At 38.0% G+C, this 22,751-nt stretch overlaps 1 protein-coding gene across 1 annotated transcript in view; it reads left to right on the top strand.

The window, feature by feature from the left end:
* LOC117295304 (aquaporin-3-like) overlaps positions 1 to 8,865 on the top strand; it is a 30,448-nt gene extending 21,583 nt beyond the window's left edge. Inside the window, exons 6-8 of the mRNA XM_033777864.1 lie at positions 5,335 to 5,552; positions 5,964 to 6,134; positions 8,800 to 8,865. Of these exons, the coding sequence (XP_033633755.1) occupies positions 5,335 to 5,552; positions 5,964 to 6,134; positions 8,800 to 8,827 (417 nt within the window). The 3' untranslated portion in view covers positions 8,828 to 8,865. The remainder of the gene's footprint in view (positions 1 to 5,334; positions 5,553 to 5,963; positions 6,135 to 8,799) is intronic.
* The last annotated feature ends 13,886 nt before the right edge of the window (positions 8,866 to 22,751 follow it).

Below are 22,751 nucleotides of genomic sequence, written 5' to 3'. Positions count from 1 at the left end.
ATTTTTTACTTAGAGACTCTTTGAGCATTAAGGATTAACCTTAACAAAATTTGGCCCCCATATTGACCTAGCTCTATTTCCAGGTCAACCAGAAGTGGGACAATATCCCAAGAACTTCACAACCTATGTTCAAACCTTTTTTCATTTATAGCCTAACAAACAATACTGTATCGGGCCAATGGTGGCATGTACCGGCGTCGAGTTTCGATAAGGTGTCGTTACTTATGATGATGATATTGAGCCAGAATTGGGCCAGTGCTGGCCTTCTTCCGGTCAAGCGTCATGCTCTTGCTAGTAAAGTGCCCACACTGGGCCAATGTAGGTTTTATAGCGGCAAACTATTTTAGTTAGGACGGAGGTTTGCCTGTCTTGGCCATTATTGGTTTTGTGCGGCACACCGTTTCGGCAAAATGATGAACCTTTAATGGGCCATTGCTGGTTTTGTAGCGGTGCACCATTTTGGGAAAGTGGTAGAAAACCTGCAATGGTCCAATACTGGTTTTGTGGCACACCATTTGAGAAAACAGGCAGAAAACCTCTCATTGAGCCAATACTGGTTTTGTAGCTGCACACCATTTTTGTCAAAATGGTATCATATAGAAAACCTTTTCGGGGCCAATCATGCCAATACTGGCTTTGGCAAAACGTTAAAGAAATATGTTCTAAACTACTGGTTTGTTGGCGGCACACCATTTTATTACTTTATTGTTTTTTATATAGCATTTTTAGTTTGATTTATTCATTGCTGCTGTTTTTTTCATTTTTATGTTTTGTGTTTATCATGGACAACTACACTTTATTGTAATGAACTTTTTTATTGCAAAGTAATTTCATTTAAATTTAATATATTTGATATACTTTTGCATTTTTATTTTATTTATAAAAACTTACGAGTTAAAATGCTGGTTGAATTTTCGTCTGATAATGAAAGTTTTACTTTCTGTCATCTGTCTACTGGTTTGTTGTCGGCACACCATTTTGGCAAAATGGTAGAAAACCTCTATTGTGCCAACACTGGTTTTGTAGCTGCACCATAGACAATCTTTTCTGGGCCAATACTGGTTTCGAAGTGGTACACCATTTGTGTAGATTGTGGATATTAATTGTTGTTATTTTCTAGTTCACACCACCGTGGAGGAATAAATTACACTCACCAGCGGGTTGACTGACTTGCCAAACATTTTTAGAAGAGTACCATTTTATACCCAGATAACATACATACATTGGGCAATCAGTTATTCCAAATTATTACATTATTGAAATCAAGATTTATTAATATCTACAATTTTTGGGATATTTTATAGCAACAATAATCTTAACAAATTACATTACTTTGTAATTTTTTAATTGTTTCGACAATCTTAAGACATCCTGTGCCACAGCTTTGACACCCTGCCTTGAAAATTGCATATTATGACCAATGTCGGTTCAATGCCGGCCCAATGGTGGCCGTTACCAAATCAGTATTGGCACAAAAAGTTGTTTTATACCATTATTTGCCAAAATGGTGTGCCACTTCGAAACCAGTATTGGCCCAGCATTTTGTCAAAATGGCGTGGCGCTAAAAAAAAAAGAATTGGCCCAGAAAAGATTGTCTATGGTGCAGCTACAAAACCAGTGTTGGCACAATAGAGGTTTTCTACCATTTTGCCAAAATGGTGTGCCGCCAACAAACCAGTAGACAGATGACAGAAAGTAAAACTTTCATTATCAGACGAAAATTCAACCAGTATTTTAACTCGTAAGGTTTTATTAATAAAATAAAAATGCAAAAAGTATATCAAATATATTAAATTTAAATGAAATTACTTTGCAATAAAAAAGTTCATTACAATAAAGTGTAGTTGTCCATGATAAACACAAAACATAAAAAATGAAGAAAAAAAAAACAGCAGCAATGAATAAATCAAATTAAAAATGCTATGTAAAAACCAATAAAATAATAAAGGAGGTATACATTTTAGAATGTTGTTTTATTAATAGTATTCGGTTTCTCAAAATGCCGGTACCATCAGGGGTCGATTTCACAGAGAGTTAGGCCTAGTCCTAACTTATAGTCCTTGGAGATATAAGAAACGTATGGCTAGTCCTAAGTAAGGACGATTAACTCTTCCTAACTCGGGATAAGAGTAGTCTTAACTCTTTGTGAAATCCACCCCAGCTCAATAACTTGCATGGGCTAATTCCTTTGTAATTTTCAAGTCGGTTTAGTAATTAGAACATATTTCTTTACCGTTTTGCCAAAGCCAGTATTGGCATGATTGGCCCCGAAAAGGTTTTCTATATGACACCATTTTGACAAAAATGGTGTGCAGCTACAAAACCAGTATTGGCTCAATGAGAGGTTTTCTGCCTGTTTTCTCAAATGGTGTGCCATAAAACCAGTATTGGATCATTGCAGGTTTTCTACCACTTTCCCAAAATGGTGCACCGCTACAAAACCAGCATTGGCCCATTAAAGGTTCATCATTTTGCCGAAACGGTGTGCCGCACAAAACCAATATTGGCCAAGACAGGCAAACCTCCGTCCTAACTAAAAGAGTTTGCCTCATTAAAACCGACATTGGCCCAGTGTGGGCACTTTACTAGCAAGGACATGACGCTTGACCGTAAGAAGGCCAGCACTGGCCCAATTCTGGCTCAATATCATCATCATAATTAACGGCACCGTATCGAAACTGTATTGTTTGTTAGGCTATAACTGAAAAAAGGTTTGAACATAGGTTGTGAAGTTCTTGGGATATTGTCCCACTTCCGGTTGACCTGGAAGTAGAGCTAGGTCAATATGGGGGCCAAATTTTGTTAAGGTTAATCCTTAATGCTCAAAGAGTCTCTAAGTAAAAAAGAGTTTAAAAATTAGTGGTGTAGTTCTTGAGGTATGGTCCCACTTCCGGTTGACCCTGAAGTAGAGGTCAACAAGGGGACACATTTTTCAAAGTTAATATTTAACACAAAGGAGTGTGCAACTGAAAAAAAGTTTGAAAATCGGTTGTATAGTTCTTGAGATATGGTCCCACTTCCGGTTGACCCGGATGTAGAGGTCAACATGGGGTCGCGGAAACTGGAACAAGTTTGAAATAGGGTGTATAGGTCTTGAGATCTGGTCCCAATTCAGGTTGACCCGAAAATAGAGGTCAACATGGGGTCACGGTTTTCCAAAGTAAAAATTTAAAAGGAGTCTATAACTGAAACAAAAAATGAAGATTGATTGTGTAGTATAACTGAAACAAAAAATGGGCCAACTTCCGGTTGACCCGGAAGTATACTTCTTGAGATATGGCGCGTTACTAAGATTTACTAATTAAATATGCAAATGAAGATCACAAGGTTAATTGATTAATAATTTAAAACAAAATTACGTTTAGAGTAAAGCTTATTTTCAAGCTTCAATTTTATATAAGATTTAACTCTTTTATCTTTATACTTTATACACCCCCCCCCCCCCCCGTAAATTAAGAACTTTATATAGTACGTTTTTCGCTTTGGATTCAATTAATACGTGCCTCTCCGTTTATTACAAGGAAATATTTGTATAATACTTTACCTAGCCTTTTATAAAACGTGTTAAGTGCGTCCCGGCCTGTGTTTGTCCATCACATTCATGATGCACATAATATGTGTTTTCCCATCAAAACGGTTTTTGTGTGGTCATAATGTTCTCACCTCCGGGTCTGTTTACACAGGGCTACTTGTATGATTTCAGATTTCCCCTTACACACAAAACTATCGGTAGAGACTCTTGTTCAAAAACATTTCCCTTCACTGAATATAAATATTTGTATTTCCCCGGCATACACCATTTCCGGAAGACGACAACCAATTGTGGGACATAGATAACCCTTCCACACCCTATCCTAATGTATTCCTCCATGTTGGTGTGAACTAGAAAATAACACAACTAATGTCCACAATCTACACAATCATAGGTTTTGAAGTAGGCCTGCACCGACCGGACGCAAAATTCGGATATCCCAAAATCCCATCACCGGTTGCAAAAGTTGACTCATTGCAAAAAAGCCACCACCGATCCCTAAAGTTGACTGATTGCAAAAAGCCACCTCCGATCCCTTCAGTTGACCGATTGCAAAAAGCCACCACCGATCCCTAAAGTTGACCGATTGCAAAAAGCCACCACCGATCACTAAAGTTGACCGATTGCAAAAAGCCACCACCGATCACTAAAGATGACCGCATGCAAAAAGCCATCACCGATCCCTGAAGTTGACCGATTGCAAAAAGCCATCACCGATCCCTAAAGTTGACCAACTGCAAAGAGCCACCACCAATCCCTAACGTTGACCGATATTATATTTCTGAATAATTACAACAGAATAAAATATATTAATTACCTTATTTCATATTCCATCACCCACCAACAGCACACGTTGACACGGACTAATAACCTGACGTTCTTGTTGCTGCATGCTGCATGCAGACGAGAGGGAAAGTTACGAATCGCGCGGGCGATATTTGCGCGACAGTGACAATTACACGCTATTTTGCGATAATGGTTTTTAAACAGTGTAAATAACTGTGCTGAATTGCAATGCTGCGCGACCATCGCGCACTAAACAATATCGGCGCGAAACCGGCCTAACCGGGGGGTGGGATTGTGTTCTGGCTGTTCTGTTAATCGTACTCACCGTGCTGATTAATGACAGCACTGTTTACAGACTACCTCCAAGGTTACAAGCGGCGCCCATGTTTTCCAAAAGTTGAAACAGGAATTTATTCTTGAATTAAATTTAATAATTCAGAAATTCAGAATACACAATAATTCACAACCTCTTGATAGGGAGGAAGGGGCGGTGGCACTCGACCGAACGTTGTACGAGTAAGTTCTGTATCAGGCGTTTGTAATGTGCCTCGCCTTCGGAGCCAATTCAATTAGTATTTTTCTCACACATTAGTCGACCAATTTGTCATTGCTATGTCAGACTTGTCATTTCATATTTTGGAGAGAAACAAATTAGTCAAACAGTACTCTGTATCAACTAATCTACGGGCAAAATTAGAAATAACAAATTCGTATTAGTCTTTAAAAAATATTGATTAGTAATTTCATTAGCTCAATTAGTAAAAATGTTTCCTATTAGTTAGTTCGGATTGAAAAACTAGTCATGGATGGAAAGACTGATTTTTATTGCGTAGTTGACTAATTTTTTCTCCAAATTGACTACTAGATGTTTTCAGTGTACCCTTACACCGATGTGTGTTAGCATTGTATCAGTATTTCCCCGAGTCCTGTGATAAAAAATAACAAACAACACAAGCATATTACTCGGGATTCAAACCCACGACATCTATTATAACCATTTATTTGTTTGACCGTAGGTGGTAGGCACCGCCATCTTAGTGGCAGGCATCATGGCCGTTACAGACAAGAAGAACTCTAAGCCACCGAGTGGTTTGGAGCCTCTGTTCGTGGGCTTGACATTCTTTGCCGTCGGCGTCAGTTTCGGCTATAACTACGGCTATGGTATCAACCCGGCCCGGGACTTCGGTCCCCGTCTGTTTACCGCCATCGCTGGGTACGGACCGGACATCTGGGCGTAAGTATAGAGTGGGACTTGTCCGTAACGGCGACTTCGGTTTTACAGTACGGCAAGATCGCTGGCGTCTGGCTCTATTCGGAAGACGCACTGATGTAATCGTAAAAGCTGTAGTCGAAGTCGCCGTTTCGGACACTGCCTTAAAAAAAAAAAAAAAAATCATAATTCCAACACCCCTATGTTCCGACAACAATATGCGTTCCGAAAACAAACGCTTTTTGTTTTATCTAAAGGCCTACACTGGGGTTAGGGTTAGGGTTAGTGTTGGGGTTGTCATGGGTGTGTCACCTAACAATGAAATTGTACCACCATTGTGACGATTGACGACTATATTGGGGACCGCTTGAGTGTTGGCACTAACGATGATTCAGTATTGATTGATCCTTTTCCTCCAATATTTCTTCCGGACAGACCCGGTGGTATGCAGTGGTGGTGGATACCCATCGTGGGTCCATTAGTGGGTGGACCATTAGGTGGTTGGATCTACTATCTGATGGTCAGTATGCACATCGATACATCCTACAATAAGCATACAGATGAACGACAAGTGTCGGAAATGGGCTCCCATCAGCGAGACGAAGGGTAGGCCTAGGCCCCAGTTATATGTAATTCTCTAAGCCGTGTCCAAATTAGCGGTTACAGCTACGGCTGTTGCTAAGTGTGCTGCTAAGGACGTCCTATACCTCAACGCATGATGACGCGGAAATCTAGCCAATAGCCGTAGCTCTAGCCACTAATTCAGATACGGACTTTTGCTCTAAACGGTAACTGGTAGACGCAACTGTGCGCATCGGTCTGGTATCCATATTGATGAAGTCAAGAGGGGTCAAATGGAATCGAGGATACCAGTTACCTTTTAGAGTCATCCAAGATATATTGTTTATGTTGTCGCCTTCTTTCTACTGCCATGCAATACCGATCACAACTATAGGATATTTGCATATGAAAAAAAAAACTTCTAGTCAAAGTTTTCCCCGTAAATGAAAAGTGTATTCAATATACGGCTACGGCTTACACTGCATGTTGAAGCCAAGAGCCACAAGCAACAAGCCGTATCAAAAATTGGGGTTAAAATTAGACATGACTTTTTAAGGGGTCTTGGAATGTTTAAATTGATGTGCAAATGTACAAAAACGGTGGCACAATGATAACGATAATTTTTGCTTGCGCGTGTGTCACCATGCATATTATAGTTTGATGCTGCATGATCATTATGTTTGTCTTGAAATACTCATTAATGGCCTATTTCAATAACAAAAACTTCAGCGACATCGCAACCATCCAAAACCTGCATTGCAAGTGTTTAATAAATACTCTACTAACTTTATGGCTTTCCATGATCAGAGCTAACCCTAGTTGAAAAAAAGTATTTCGCTTCATTATTTTTTAAATTAATTTTGTAAATTGCCACTTTGTATTCTTTTGCCACTTTGTATTCATTGAAACATGTATGCTGGTGTTTGCGTTTGTATTTAAAAGCAAGTTAGCAACACTTTGATTTCGTATGATAATGCATTACTAACTATAATGTTCTATGAGAATGTGGGAAGTTTTATGGGTTTTCTATAGGCTATAAGAAGATACAAGAGAAGTTTTTCTCTTAGCAGACTTTGTTTGTTTTCAAGAGGCTGGGACACTTTTAATTGTTTTCTTTGTGGGCCTATCTTGGAACAGCATTTAGCAATGTTTTCTGGTGGGAAGCTTCTGTGGCGAACCTCTACACGCATCCTGTACTAAACCTTAACAGCGCCCTCTAACGCACCGAGTGGACTATGACAATTTATTTTATGATAATTAGCCATCGTGTTATTTTTGTTCTTCTGCCGTGACCAATTGAGGCAATAATATCAGTAATTTTTGGGGGATATAGGTGTATTTTACAGTACGTCAGCACAAAATATAACAGTCATCATGTTTGTATACTTATAATACTGTCAAGTTGTACATTACGGGTGTATTTATGTAAGTAATTTGTCACAATTTCAGGTTGAGAGATACTTGGTCTCCATTGATTAATTCCAATAAAATCATGTATTATTTGTAATTATAAAACTATGTTGTGTTAATGTATTAATCAAAACAATACTAATAATATTACTAATACATCCATGACTGGACCCAAGGCGCTGTACAAATAATGATAGCTTCAAACAAGAGGCAGATATAACCAAAAAGAGAATAACAAGAATTCTAAACATATAAACCACAAAAATTGACCACCCAATAATTAAAAGAATGAAGAGGGATATAAGAATTCCCCAATAGTGTGTAACCGCCAGTCTAATATTTGCAAGTACAATTTAAAAAGCTTGAGAAACGATAACAAAATAGTCAAACTATACATAAGCAAGAATGAACTGTGTGAGGTTTGCGGTTAGCACCATGTGCAAAATCTCTTCAGCAGTGTTGGTTCTGAAAAGAACCGGGGTTGACAACTCAACCTTTTGATCAATATTATGCTCACTCAAAAGATGGTGGCTGTGGCAAAACTCTTCTGAGTATAATTATACTCCCACCATGCAAAGTAATGAACTTGAAAAATACCAGGCAGAACGTCTCCTGTTAGAGTGTCGTCGGATTGGTTTCGTTAATGAGAGGGGCTATAGTTTGGAGGTGAGTAGTAAGCTGAGCTGAAAGGAATGTCTAATAATGGCATCGGGCTTCTCACATAAATGTCTGAAGACATCCAATTACACTGTTTGAAACGTGGAAACTTTTGTTCTCCTTTTCCGAGGAGATTCGTTTGTGAACAATACTATTCCTTTAGTACAAATTGATTAATAATCAATGTTATTATTATCTATTAGTCAATGTAGTTTTCATCACCAGTTCATGCTTTTATAATTTACGTAAACACCAGAGCAACTAGAAGTCATTTTCATGTACTAATGAAAACAATTAGGCTAACCCAATGACAGCTTGAAACTCATAATAAATAGTAACGACCCATAATAATTTTCTATCAAACAAATAAATAATAACAAAATCTAAATTTTGCGTCATAACTAAATCAGCATGTAAGACATCGCTATAGCACATAAGCATTATTTTAGTGTTTCATTACATCGGTGATTCTGCGATACATTTTTTTTTATGCGAAGCCCTAAATAAAAAAAATAATTTTTTTGAAGTTCGGTTTTAATCAGAGAGCAATGTTAAAAAGAAATTGCCATAAATACGACACAAGTACCATCACCAGTTCTTTAAAACCCTAAAAAAAACTGTTTGTTTCTGTTGTTATCAATAGTCAACAAGTCTGCAAGTCGAATCTGTAAACTACAACGCATGCAGAAACGAGAGACAACAACCTTACCAAAAGAGATTTTACACATGGATCATGGATGTACCCGCAAGTTTACTACATTGCAAAAGACGGTGTACTACAACAGAGTACGCCATCATTATGTGTTTAGATAACTCCAATATCATCTCCCAATACTGTTACATTGGTGTTGTTTTAAACCTGGTTTATACTTATTTTGATTCAATCGCTTTTCGATAGCAATCATGGTGACAACTCCGGCCCATATAATAGTGTCAATTGCATTTTCTAAGTTTATGCAGTGTTTGACTTGTGTTTGTGACGTCGGTAGTTGAACTTAGTTTACACCGGCAAACAAATAATTATTACTTTTTGTATGTGCAAAACAAAGGTGTACTATTATTAGTGTAGGGCGTAGGGCGCCCTCACCCTTTCAGGACCCATGCACCCGTGTATAGTTAAGGCGTTGTCGACTCATGTTATAGCTTAATATAAAAGAAACTGAATCAATAAATCAAGCATTTAAGAATTGCTGTAATGCTGCTAAAAGGATGTTTGTTTTCAATTTGGGCCATTTTGGGTGTCATTGCCCTATTTTCATTCACGGCCTAAACAGTATTTTTCAGGATTGGTATACGGATAAACACACCATTGTTTAATTTTAGTCCGAGAGCTGACTGATTATGAAAGTTCATTAATATCTTTGTGTGTGAAATAACTCCCATTCATAAATATCTCAGACAGTTTGGCTATTCCTATTGGTGGAGAGCGCGTCACGTGGGTGTGTATAAACCTTTGTTTATGACCGGTAACAAGTGTTAATTCATGGGCGTGACACGCGACCTTGCACCTGTTCTTATAAGACAGTTTCTACATTCCTATTGGTCGAGAGCAACGGCTGAAACAATTGTGCATCATCACGCCATACGCGCGACGCCCACAGCATTCCCTTATAAGGAGTTGTTTACCCGAGGGCTGCGGAGGGCTTTACCATTTCATAGCTGGAGGGGTGTTGTGTTAAAAGAAATCATTTAACAATATAGTTTTTGCATTTATTTTACTTTTTGACCAAAAAGCGATGATGTTTTTGACCGAAAAGGTATTTATGAATGGGAATCAAAGTGTGTTGAATTGGTTTTCAACTAGTTGTTTAAACCCGCCGAGGCCTGGTTCTTTTACCTCGACTTCGTCTCGGTAAAATTATCAACCAGGCCTCATTGGGATTAAACCACTAATTGAAAACCTCTTCACCACACATTGATTCCCTTATTTAAAATATATTCATACGAGAATGGTTATCTAAAAGCATAAAAAACAGGAACAACTGACTTTGTCTGTTTTGCATGTAAACGTGCTGAAAATTATGCCCTTTCTAACTTTTTTTTTATCCCGACTTATACAGTGGACTCAGCCAAATTGTGTACACAGGTTTGCTATTTTATGTTTTGTTTATTGTTGATCACACGCAAACAAGAACAATGTGTTATTGTCACTTCTTTCAATCATGTTACCGAAAGATGGACAAATCTTGTTTAAATGTGGTGTTTTTGTATGGCTTAGCTGTAGAAATTTGCCACCATGTAGTGTAATGCTTTCCAAAGGTAGAGATGGTGGAACTTTGAACACTAAACATTTGGCATTCACCGTACATTGATGAGCGGGGCTTAATACATCCTATCTTTATCATTTGTCGACACGTGATGCACCCCTTCCCCGCCATCACCATCTTGTGTTACCGGTTTTCATTCTGTTTGAATAATGTTGCCCCATCTCTTTTTTTTTTTCTTTTTTTTTTTTTTTTGGGGGGGGCACTCATGTGGAAACCACGTGATCACAACTGAGTACATTAAAGTTCAATATCTTGACATCCTAAGTACATGAGACACATTCAGAAAAAGCAGTGGAGAATACAGAATGGGGACTCAAAAAGTGCATGAACCGGAACCGTTTTCATGGCATGACTGCATAATAGAGTTAGAATCAATGAAGAACACAACAAGGCAGAGATAGGAAAAGGACACCCCTTGAAATATAATTTAATCAACATTCACGCTTGCTATTGTACACGACGTTTAGTAGTACTAGTATTGTATAGGCATAGGAATTTATTGACTACTCAGCAATCGATCTGTATTGTAAACTTCATTCATACTCTACCCCGACCTCCACTCTAAATTTCAAGCGAAGTCTTGTCTATTAAACATCCACTACCTTAGGGAGACCCATGGAGACAATCCGAACAATAAAGGGAAACTCTGATGGGAGTTATGCGTACCGAAATGTACACAGCCCCTGGAAGAAAGTACAGGGACAAAGGAACTATTACATTATTTTTAGAAGTATCAAGCACGGCCAATGAAGAAAAAGAATGGTTTGCGAATGTCACTTTTGCAACCTCTTCGGTTTTGATTATAACTAGCATCCTGGACACTAAAAATATCCAGTTTTCAAAGACTGCCATCAAAACAAGGTAAGCGAGTTTAAAAAGTACAGGGAGATTAATAAAGCTCTAAAAAAAAATCGAGAAGAAAACATAACAATGACGGGGAATATTCGAGGCTGAAAAAAAAAAAGCAAAGAACAAGCTGGAGGATAAAGTGTTCGAAAGAGATAATAACAAGGGATGAAAAAAAAAAAAAAAAAAAAAACAATATTCACATGGTGTTGCTGCAAACCTCTCTAAACGCCTTTTCACACTACCTTCATTTCGAACCGCGTTGAAACATACCCGGGTCCTCCACGCTTCAGCCTTGCTTCTTTTCGACACGGATCAGAGATAAGCAATATTCACACTTGTCTTTACAACTTCAATCCGGATTGAGATTTTTCAACCATGGTCCATGCCAGAGTTGATTTCAATCCGGCTAGAGCATGCTACACGAATCGGAGGCAGGTTGAAATGTTTACAGTGTGAAACGGGGTTTGACAAAATCTCCGGTTCGGAACCGTATCCGACCCCGAGATTTCGGACAGTGTGAAAAGCCTGGAGTGTTGCTGGTTGAGGCACTGCATAAACTGGAGGAGAGAGTCCGAAGAGGATCAGAGCATTCTGATCGACACGTGGATTCGTAAACAATAATATCCTGTATCGAATAACAAGATAGACAACTGACAACCCTTTCGTGAATGCCCAATGGCCAATATCGAAAAAAGCAAAATTATATCGGCTGTACAATATGGAAGTCTAATATCAAACTTGCTACACTGCCGATACGTCTTGATGTTTTAAACAATCACTCAGTTTACACATCGTCTAAGCCTGCCAGGTCGATGCCTAATTATCAAGGAAACTGCAACAGCGATGGTGATTAGTAGGCCTCTGCCAAAATCCTCAATGACGACCTTTCGCTCAAAATTGAAAAACTTTTGTTTTTTCTTTTTATCTTCAAATATTGGTTGTGTGAACTGTAGAGTATCCGAGTTATAATTATGCAGAGCTTCGGGTGGGGTGATGGGAGACAAACGTAGGCCTAAGACCGTAGGCCGACTGGTCAACAGTCGGTAATGAGACAAAAGTCGCCCAATTGGCGGAGTTGAATCATCATTTCCCCTCGAGATTCACCTAGGCTAATCACTCTGACTGACCTTTGTCTCCATGTGGCTTCAGACAGAGTTGTGATGTGCTCTCCGCGGTGCACCTTTTTGTTATCAAAATGTTTGTTTCTCGTCTATTGTTTTGGGGTGTGTTATGTTTTTTCATTGGAGCTAAATAATACAAAAAGATACAGCTGTTGTACTGTAGGGGTCGTGCAGAAGTCAAAATATTAAGATGTCTGAAGTAAACAATTTGTTTTATTGAAATAGGTAATTTCTCACAAATATTAACATACTTCAGGTCTGATGAAACCCTTTTAGGCATCTGATGAAAGCACACACGTGCAACGAGTTTTTTCTTTCTGTTTTCATTATTCTCTTGAAATAGATCATTGAGGTCAAATAGGGCAATGAAAGACAAACAACACAAAAACGACCTTTTGTGCGTATTGAAATGGTGCTTTCATGCCTGAAATTCAAGTTGCCAGGTGACAAATTATACCTCTTCCCCCCCTAAAAAAAAAAAAATGGGGTCGTTTTTAACAATTAAAACTATTGAAGTGCTCTTTACAAATCAGTCAATTTGATATTGACAATACAATAGTGAGGTAATGTGTACCCTTCCTTAAAGTACAGGAACAGGACTCGCATGGTTCATTTTGTTTTGACAACAATTTAATTAATAGGTGTATACGACACACATCGCAGCAATAACATCAAAGTTCGTAAAACACGCAACGAGGTTGCACGACATCTACAGCTAAGTATACGAAACACGAATGCACTTGCATTGAGAGGGGGGGGGGGGGAGGTTGGAAATAAATGAGAGAATGTGGAGGAAACATGAATATATTTACGGAAATTTGTCAGATAGACGGGCAAAACCTGTTCACGTCCATCCGGCATCAATGTCTTGACTCTGTTCACGGGACACGAAGCGGAAAGTTTAGTATTTCGCCAGCCTTCCGGCTCACCCCTGGATGGTCCCCGTAAGGGGCTCGGTGCAATCAATATCATGCTTTACCACACTCCGTACTTTTGTTTGTCCCATGATATCGGGTGAACTCTGCTGGGGAAAAAAATCTTGAGATCTTGAATTTGAATTACCGTAAAAACTCTTCTGATTATTAAACGTGTTGAGGCATAAATGATTTTTTGTTTTTCATCTTGACATGCAAAAATGAAGAAGGGGATGTTGGGTTGGCAGGTTCATCAGGGGTTTTGTCTGATAATTGGTGAAGAAGCAAATCAACTACTAATAGCATCTCAGACGAAGCGAGATGATATGACCATAACGGACTGATGTTAACCACAATTGACGTTTAACCCTGCGTGACACTTTCAAAATAGTGTTCACGCTTGAACAGCATCGCTCACTTATGGTAACAGCTTTGATATTAGCTTGTATTACATTAATACTGAAATCATCGGAGATTTTGACTTATTTGAACTAAATAAAACCAATTCAATTAAAAAAAACATTGTTCTGATGACTCCGTAATTGTAATCAATGTTTATTTTAATAATAATAATCATTTTAATAATATCAGATGAGGCCATGATTTATATGGTTGCAATACTAAATGGTTAATACTTTTCGCCCAAAAAACACACATTATTTCCTATTCCATCCAGACCCAAGACACGTTAACATTTCTGTAGCACTTTGTCTTTGCGTAGACCCAAAGAAGATCTAGGACAAAAACACATCTAAAATATTACTGGGTTTAGGAGATTTTCAATACCAAATCACACATCATGATTATAACGACACTCTAAAGCTCAAATGTATGTACCACAAACCGCTATGTTGAATTAGTTTCAGACATCCAAAAGGTAATAAAAGACGTCAATATTCCATACTGATACGTCTACGACTAGCTATACCTTTCATTTAAATCCCGGAGATACCACACACACCCCCATAAGTTGATATCCTGCCGTATGCACCGGGGCTTTATGGATATTCGAATCTCTTGGCTCTCCATTGGGTAACGCTATACCGTGGTAGGATCAGTGTGTCTGCTTCAGATGTCACAGTTTGAATTTCAATCAACACCCGTGTTATTCATTTCAGATATCCGCCCCGAAACTCTCATGGGAGGATGGATATTGTGTCCATTCACACGACAGCAAGAAAGACATACCAAAGAGAAACATACACAGAGAAACATTTTTGACGCGACATCTTGTACAATTTTGTGGGCGTAATGTTTTGCCAATAATTGTGTGAAAAGCTAGGCCTACGACTGTGTAGGATTTTGCTAATAATTGCCTTTTGACTTCAGGCTCATTCGATATACGCTTATAAGCCTAATCCCGGTAGACATAATGCTACCGGTCAAAACTTCTTTCCTTGAATATTTTACTTATAAATGTCTCAAATTCAGAGCTTTGTAATGATCGTTTGAAACATTCAAACTTAGGTATACTGCATCCACAGTTGGTAATGTGTACGATTGTGAATTGATGATTCGAGAGAGAAACATGTGAAGTAATTTTTTTTGTTTTAAAAAAACAAACAAAAACAAAACTCTTGAGCCTAGACCGGGATTAGTTAGGCCGTGTCCGAATTAGCGGCTACAGCGATGGCTACGGCTTGATTCCAGCGTCATCATGCGTTGAAGTATAGGGCGTCCATAGCAACACCCTTAGCAACACCCTTAGCAACACCCTTAGAAACAGCCGTAGCCACCAATTTGAATTCGGCCTCACTATCTGGTCAGTTCCCGGAGCGATCGAACCAATAAGGTGGTTTTAATTAAATAATCATAAACCCATCAAATAATTACTGATGATAGGGAATTAATTAAACTTTACACTTCATCTGTGGAAGACACCGTTGGACATAATCCCAATGCTAGTACAGACTGATGTGAGTTCGACGTTCCGTTTATCCATAAATAATGGGTTCCGGGTTGCTTGGACAATTCCGGGAAATGGTTTCCGGAGTGCCATACATTATTTCAAGGTCCCTATGAACACCTTTGGGGTGTCATGGCCGATTTGTTTTGAGATCATTGAACGCAAAGTTATTGTGGTTAAAGCCATTGGAAACTTTCGGATCAGAAAACAAATTAAAAGTTCACAGATTTACAAATAACTTACAGGGTTTACAGAAGGTAGTGGTCGAGGACTTCTCTCTCTTGAAATGTTATTCCATGAAATGGTTTACTTTTTGAGAAAACATTAAAAACAATATCAATTATCGATATCGAGAATTACGGATTTATTTTAAACACATGTCATGACAGGCGAAACGTTCGGAAATAAGGGTGGGTTTTCCCGCTATTTTCTCCCGATTCCGATGACCAATTGAGCCTAAATTTTCAAAGGTTTTTTTTTTTACATATAAGTTGTGATACACGAAGTGTGGGCCTTGGATAATACTGTTTACCGAAAGTGTCCAATGGCTTTAAGCCATCAAAGCGTGGGTTCGGATTCTGGCGGTGGTAATTGTGTCCTTAATCAAGATGATTTTCTTTAATGGGTACCTGCGAGGGTCACAGTCAAAATTTTGGTCAAATTTGGACTCCATAAAATGGCCGACCGTGTTAGTTCGTTAGTAAAAAGAAAACTTGCAAATTCGTTGCATACATGTGGATCATGAAACCCTACTTTTAAAACACCTTTCTAACCATATGCATTTCATCACACATGGTTTCAAATACTTTTCAAAGACCAACTCGCCCGGTCCAAGGCAACGTGTCCCTTTAATGTACATGACGTTGTTTTCATGAAAGTGCTACGTGTTAGTAGACGTGTTACGTGTTATGTTTAACGACATCCAGAATTGGAATGATAACTCTTGAAGTCCTAGTCTAAATAAGAACCTTATAAATCCCCATGGTTCGGCCCCCGAGTCCTATGAATATTTAACATACATCAGTATTAAGCCAAGTTTCACAAGACGGTAGCGTCATGTTGTCTGGTACAGTAATGGTAACACCAATACAGAAGGGTTCAAATATTTGCACATTATGGTATTCAAGATAGTCATGATAGGAAACCTTCTTGAAAAATTGTTTTCGTGATATGCTTGGAAATGGGCTAAATTGGGTTCCTCATATTGTCGCGAGTCCCAAACCAGGAAACCTGAAACAGTGAAAGCATTTCAAGGTTTTCACTGTTTCTCCGTGTGCGTTTTAACATTTTGAAGTTTTCAATGTTAAGTCTCAATTGCAAGGGTGTCGGCATAGCAAACATTTTTGATGCCATCATCCTGCAGTGGATGCTCTCACTCATCTATGCTCTCAACAAGAATGGATGGCACTTCCAGAACACCGTAAAGTTATGAAAGACAATAAAAACTCAAAATTAATTTTATGTTTATAATTCCATACGAACATTTCTAACAACAATTCATAACAACAATTCATAAAATCAACGGTTCTCCGGTTTTTTTTTGATACACCAAATCACTTTTTACTTTCACTTATTTGTTGAGCAGTATCACAGGTTCACACTCCCTTTTAGTACAATACGTGCACAGTTAATTAATAACAACATCTCTCGTATCGTAAAACACGCGCAGAGGTTGTAACTTATCTTCAATGCCAATAATTTGCTACGAATTTCCTGTTTAGAAAAAAATAAAATAAAAACTGTGATTGAATGACTGAGTATAGCTCAGGCCAGAGAGATCAAGAATGTCTAGGCCGGTGTATCATATCTCCACTCTCGCCTGATTGTGTTTCACGCAGACACGACTGCCCTAATTTCTATGGCATTGATACTGCACTTTCTGAATGAGATTTCTTCTAGAATTTCAAACCAAGGAAACAAAAACAGTAAATAATAATTCAAAAAATAAAAACCCCTTTGCCAGAAATATGTTGTTACTCTCTCACTGAGATGCCGACGTCGTTGCGCCTAATCCACATTACCGGGCCGAATGGATGTAGCGAAAGGCCATATTAGTTTACGTTTTCCGTGGAAAGGTCCAATAAATGACATTGCTTTGCCGGATTTGTTCATCCTGGCCTGCAGTCGGGTAAATAGTGGATTTCGCTTTTAGACAAATTGCTGATACTTACGGGGAGATATATACATCACATGTTTTTTGCTGGAAGGAATTCCGAAAATATTTAAAGGCAGTGGACACTGTTGGTAATTACTCAAAATAATTATTCGCATAAAACCTTTCTTGGTGACAAGTAATGGGGAGAGGTTGGTGGTATAAAACATTGTGAGAAACCGCTCCCTCTGAAGTGCCATAGTTTTGGAGAAAGAAGTAATTTTCCACGAATTTGATTTCGAGACCTCAAGTTTAGAACTTGAGGTCTCGAAATCAACCATCTAAACGCACACAACTTCGTGTGACAAGGGCGTTTTCTTCTTTCATTATTATCTCGTAACTTTGATGACCGATTGAGCTCAAATTTTCACAGGTTTGTTATTTTATGCATATGTTGAGATACACCAACTGTGGAGGCTAGTCTTTGACAATTACCAATATTGTCCACTGCCTTTAAAGGCAGTGGACATTACTCAAAATAATTATTAGCATAAAACCTTACTTGGTAACGAGTAATGGGGAGAGGTTGATAGTATAAACATTGTGAGAAACGGCTCCCTCTGAAGTGACGTAGTTATCGAGAAAGAAATAATTTTCCACGAAATTTATTTCGAGACCTCGGATTTAGAATTAATATTTTTGAGGTCTCGAAATCAAGCATCTGAAAGCATACAACTTCCTGTAATAAGGGCGTTTTTTTATTTCATTATTATCTTGCAACTTCGACGACCAATTGAGCCCAAATTTTCACAGGTTTGTTGTTTGATGCATAATGTTGAGACACACCAAAGTGAGAAAACTGGTCTTGGACAATTATCAATAGTGTCCAGTGTCTTTAATGGCACTGGACACCTCTTCAATAAGGAATCAATGTGTGGTGAAGAGGTTTTCAACTAGTGGTTTAATCCCAACGAGGCCTGGTTCTTGATAATTTTACCGAGACGAAGTCGAGATAAATAATTATCAAGAACCAGGCCTCGGCGGGTTTAGACCACTAGTTGAAAACCGATTCAAAACACTTTGATTCCCATTCATAAAATACCCTTTCGGTCAAAAAACATAAACACTTATGGTCAAAAAGTAAAATAAATGCAAAAACTATCATTTTCAATGATTTTTTTCAACACAACACCCCTCCAGCTATGAAATGGTAAGGCCCAGTCAAGGCCCTCGGGTAAACAACTCCTTATAAGGGAATGCTGTGCGCGTCGCGCGTATCGCGGCACAACTGTCTCGGCTGTGCTCTCGACCAATAGGAATGAAGAAACTGTCTTATAAGCACAGGTGCAAACTCGCGTGTCACGCCCATGTTTCAACACGTTTTACTGGTCATTAACAAGGTTTATACACACACCCACGTGACGCACTCTCCACCAATAGGAATAGCGAAACTGTCTGAGGTATTTATGAATCTTGAATTGTTGTACTCTTCTAAAAGAATTGCTGCTGTCCTGGAGAGGGTGGGTTGTACAATCAGTTAAAATGTGCTCTGTGCTTATGCTGTAAATTTTGTTCTTGTCAGTTGTGGTATTGTCATTTGTTCTGAGAAAGATTGGAAGCTCCATCCCTCTTATATCTGGCAGTACTTCTCTCTGGAACCCTTGCAGACTTGTTGCAGTGACTGCAACCACTGGTAACCTGTTCCAAATTTCGAACAGCTCTTTGGCAATTATCAAAGACCAGTTTTTCTCACTTGGTGTATGACAATATTAAAGGCAGTGGACAATATTGGTAATTACTCAAAATAATTATTAGCATAAAACCTAACTTGGTAACGAGCAATGGAGAGAGGATGATAGTAAAAAACATTGTGAGAAACGGCTCCCTCTAAAATCATTTAGTTTTCGAGAAAGAAGTGATTTTCTATGAGAATTTGAATTCGAGACCTCAGACTTAGTATCTGAAAGCACACAACTACGTGTGACAATGGTGATTTTTTTTCTTGCATTATTATCTCACAACTTCGACGACCGATTGAGCTAAAAATTTCACAGGTTTGTTATTTTATGCATATGTTGAGAAACACCAACTGTGAAGGCCAGTCTTTGACAATTACCAATAGTTTCCAGTATCTTTACAGCATAAAATAACAAACCCTAAACAAATGTTGACTCAACTGCTCAAAAAATTTGCAAGAGAATAGTGTACGAAAAACACAGTTACTTTTTGCACAAAATGTCTGTGTGATTTCAGAAGGCCAATGAAAAACTTCAGGCCTGAAGTCTTTTGTTACCAATTAAGTGAGAAATTGCCTCTTTGTTCAAAACTACTTAGCTTCAGAGGGAGCCGTATTCTCGCAATATGTTGTACTATCAACAGATCTCCATTGCTCGTTACCAAGTAAAGTTTTATGGTAACTTACCAATAGTGCCCAGTGCCTTTACTGTGATATGTTTCCATTACCAATATTCTTGTTAAAGCCATTTTCGGAACAGAAAAAAAAGTTCACAGATTTACAAATAACTTACAGGGTTTACAGAAGGTAGTGGTGAAAGACTTCTCTTAGAATATTATTCCATGAAAAGCTTTACTTTTTGAAAAAACGTCAAAACAATATCAATTCTCGATATCGAGAATTACGGATCACGACACTGCGAAACGTGTAGAAACATGGGTGGTTTTTCACGTTATATTCTCCCGACTCCGATGACCGATTGAGCCTAAATTTTCACAGATTTGTTATTTTATATTTAAGTTGTGATACACGAAGTGTGGGCCTTGGACATTACTGTTTACCGAAAGTGTTTAATGGCTTTAATAATCCAGCACTATCCCCTGATGCCGCAGCAGCAGCTACACATTTAGGTTAAATTCATAAACCCCGCTTATCCTGCTAGACAGATGTTTACAGGTTTAACAGATAATGTGACTTAGTCTTGCGAAATGAAAAACTAAATTAATGTTTCGTTCACGGGATTTGTGGCATTGTATGATGAGGTATGAATGTATAATTTGGTTTGCAGGAATACAGTGTATCTGTACTTGCTTTGTAGATTTGTTCTAATTGTTCTCTTCGAGAACATGTCTAACTACCGCGGAGACTGAGATTTGGGGGAATTTGGAAAACTTCTTTAAAAACTCCCTCACTGCATTATGCAAATGTAATGTGGTTTTTAAACAGCTACCTGAGCGGAATGTTTATAACGGAAATGATATTTTAACTTATGTATAATGCACGTGTTCACCATTATAATTTGATGTTGATATGTGTACACTTCTGAATGTTTCGTAATTATCGATTAAACAATCAGGTTATGACGTTTTGAGAGTGATAACGTGACGGAGCTTTTCGCAAATCTCTAAGAAAAGCGCTGGATAAGGGTATTCGAATTGATTGTTTTTTTTACACAATTAAAATCTCTTTATAATCATATGACTCGATTTGTTTTTTTCTTACTCATTTCAAACTTGTTAAATGAAATTCAGCAAAGTTCACGTCTTGACATTTGCGTTCAAGCAGGTCTTTAAGTTGATTGAAACAAACATTGTGTAAATGTTGTGGTCGTTGCTTTGATTCATTTGGTACTTGTATAGTATATACATGTAAATGTGTACTTTTTATGAGATAGGTCTGATATTTTTAGGGCACATATTTTTTGATGACATTTTTTTTAACTTTTACCCTTCCCTGGACGGCCTGTGCTTGTTTTATTATTTTTTTCCCCGAAAAATAAAAATAAATAAAAATAAATACAATTTTAGATAGCTAATGCTTACGGTCCGCCTTTATCAGACTAACTTTCTCGAGAGCACGATCGTACGATATGATGACGGCCGGAACCCAGCTCAGCTGGCAAACATTTGCATTTTGCCCCCTTCTCCACATACAATTTACATTTCTAAATATGCACTCTTCCAAAACCAAGCCAGTCGGAACCTGTTTCAATATATTTAGGGGATGAGCCCAATTTGTAATAATGACATATGTATGTTTTTATTTAAACATGTGGGTCACATTTTATATATTGGCTTTATTTCTACATCCTTACATTCTGTGTTGTTTTCTCCTCGAACAACTGTTTACTCCATTAGTTCCATTGTCAATCAAAGCTGTGTAACCATTTAAAGGCGTACTCATTTATTTGTTGGTTAAAGGCACTGGACACAAATTGTAACTACTCAACATAAAACAACTTATACTTGATAACGAGCGATGGAGAGCTGTCGGTAGTTTGAAAAGTTGTCAGAAACGACTCCCTCTTATAAGAAACGTAGTTTTTAATAAAGAGTTTTTTTTTTTACTAAAATATCAAAATACTTCAGCTGAATCCTTGTTTTATTAAAGACACTGGACACTATTGGTAAATGTCAAAGACCAGTCTTCTCACTTGCTGTGTCTCAACATACGCATAAATAAACTAACCTGTGAAAATTTGAGCTCAATCGGTCATCGAAGTTGCGAGATAATAATGAAAGAAAACACACCCTTGTCACACGAGGTTGTGTGCTCTCAGATGCTTGATTTCGGGACCTCAAATTCTAAATCTGACGTCTCAATATCAAAATAGTGGAAAATTACTTCTTTCTCGAAAACTACGTTACTTCAGAGGGAGCCGTTACTCACAATGTTTAAATACTACCAACCTCTCCCCATTACTCGTTACCAAGTTAGATTTTATGCTAATAATTATTTGGATTAATTACCAATAGTGTCCACTGCCTTTAAGCACAAACAAATCAAACAAATGTGTGCGAGAAGACAAGGGTCAGGTTTCATTCTTTCATCATTCCTTTGCAACTTCGATGACCAATTGAGTCCAAATGTTCACAGTTTTATACACCAAGTGAGAATACTGGTCTTTGTCAATTACCAAACGTTTCCAGTGCCTTTAAATCATGATTGCAAAATGAATTTGTTAAGGTAGTCCTATACTCGCCCATTGACACTTCCTCCACAACTGTGCCCCCTAAAATATTTGAGCTGCTTTAAACACATTTCATAGTTTTTCTTCGAGGCCAGGCAACAAATTGATAAATCATTACTCGGTCTCTATTGTTTTCCAACCATGCTAATCGATATCGAGTCGAGTTGACTCCAAATGTTTATTTACGAATTCCTCGTGTACATTGTTCCAGTTTAATAAAAAAAAAAGTGGTGACGTGTATGGACATAAGCTACGCGTTATATAGGTACAGTTAAAGGGGGATGTGACTGTGAAACAATTTCTACCCCCATGGTCAAACCCACCAGGTAGTCGTTTAATGTCATTAGTTGTTTGCCGGTTTAAGTTATGCTCTAATAAATTGTGAAACAAACATGACACTTATCCTAATTTCTTTCGTATTTGTTTGTTTGTCAATGGTAGTTTCAAAACAAACCTTTTTGGCTTCTGCGAATTATTTTCTTATTTGACCGGTTCTTGACGACTGTCTTTGAATTTAATTT

Source organism: Asterias rubens, chromosome 10 (genome assembly GCF_902459465.1).
Source record: "Asterias rubens chromosome 10, eAstRub1.3, whole genome shotgun sequence".
NCBI classification, from domain to species: Eukaryota; Metazoa; Echinodermata; class Asteroidea; order Forcipulatida; family Asteriidae; genus Asterias; species Asterias rubens.
The sequence above is the reverse complement of the archived record's forward strand: the minus strand, read 5'-3'. Positions and strand labels throughout refer to the sequence as shown.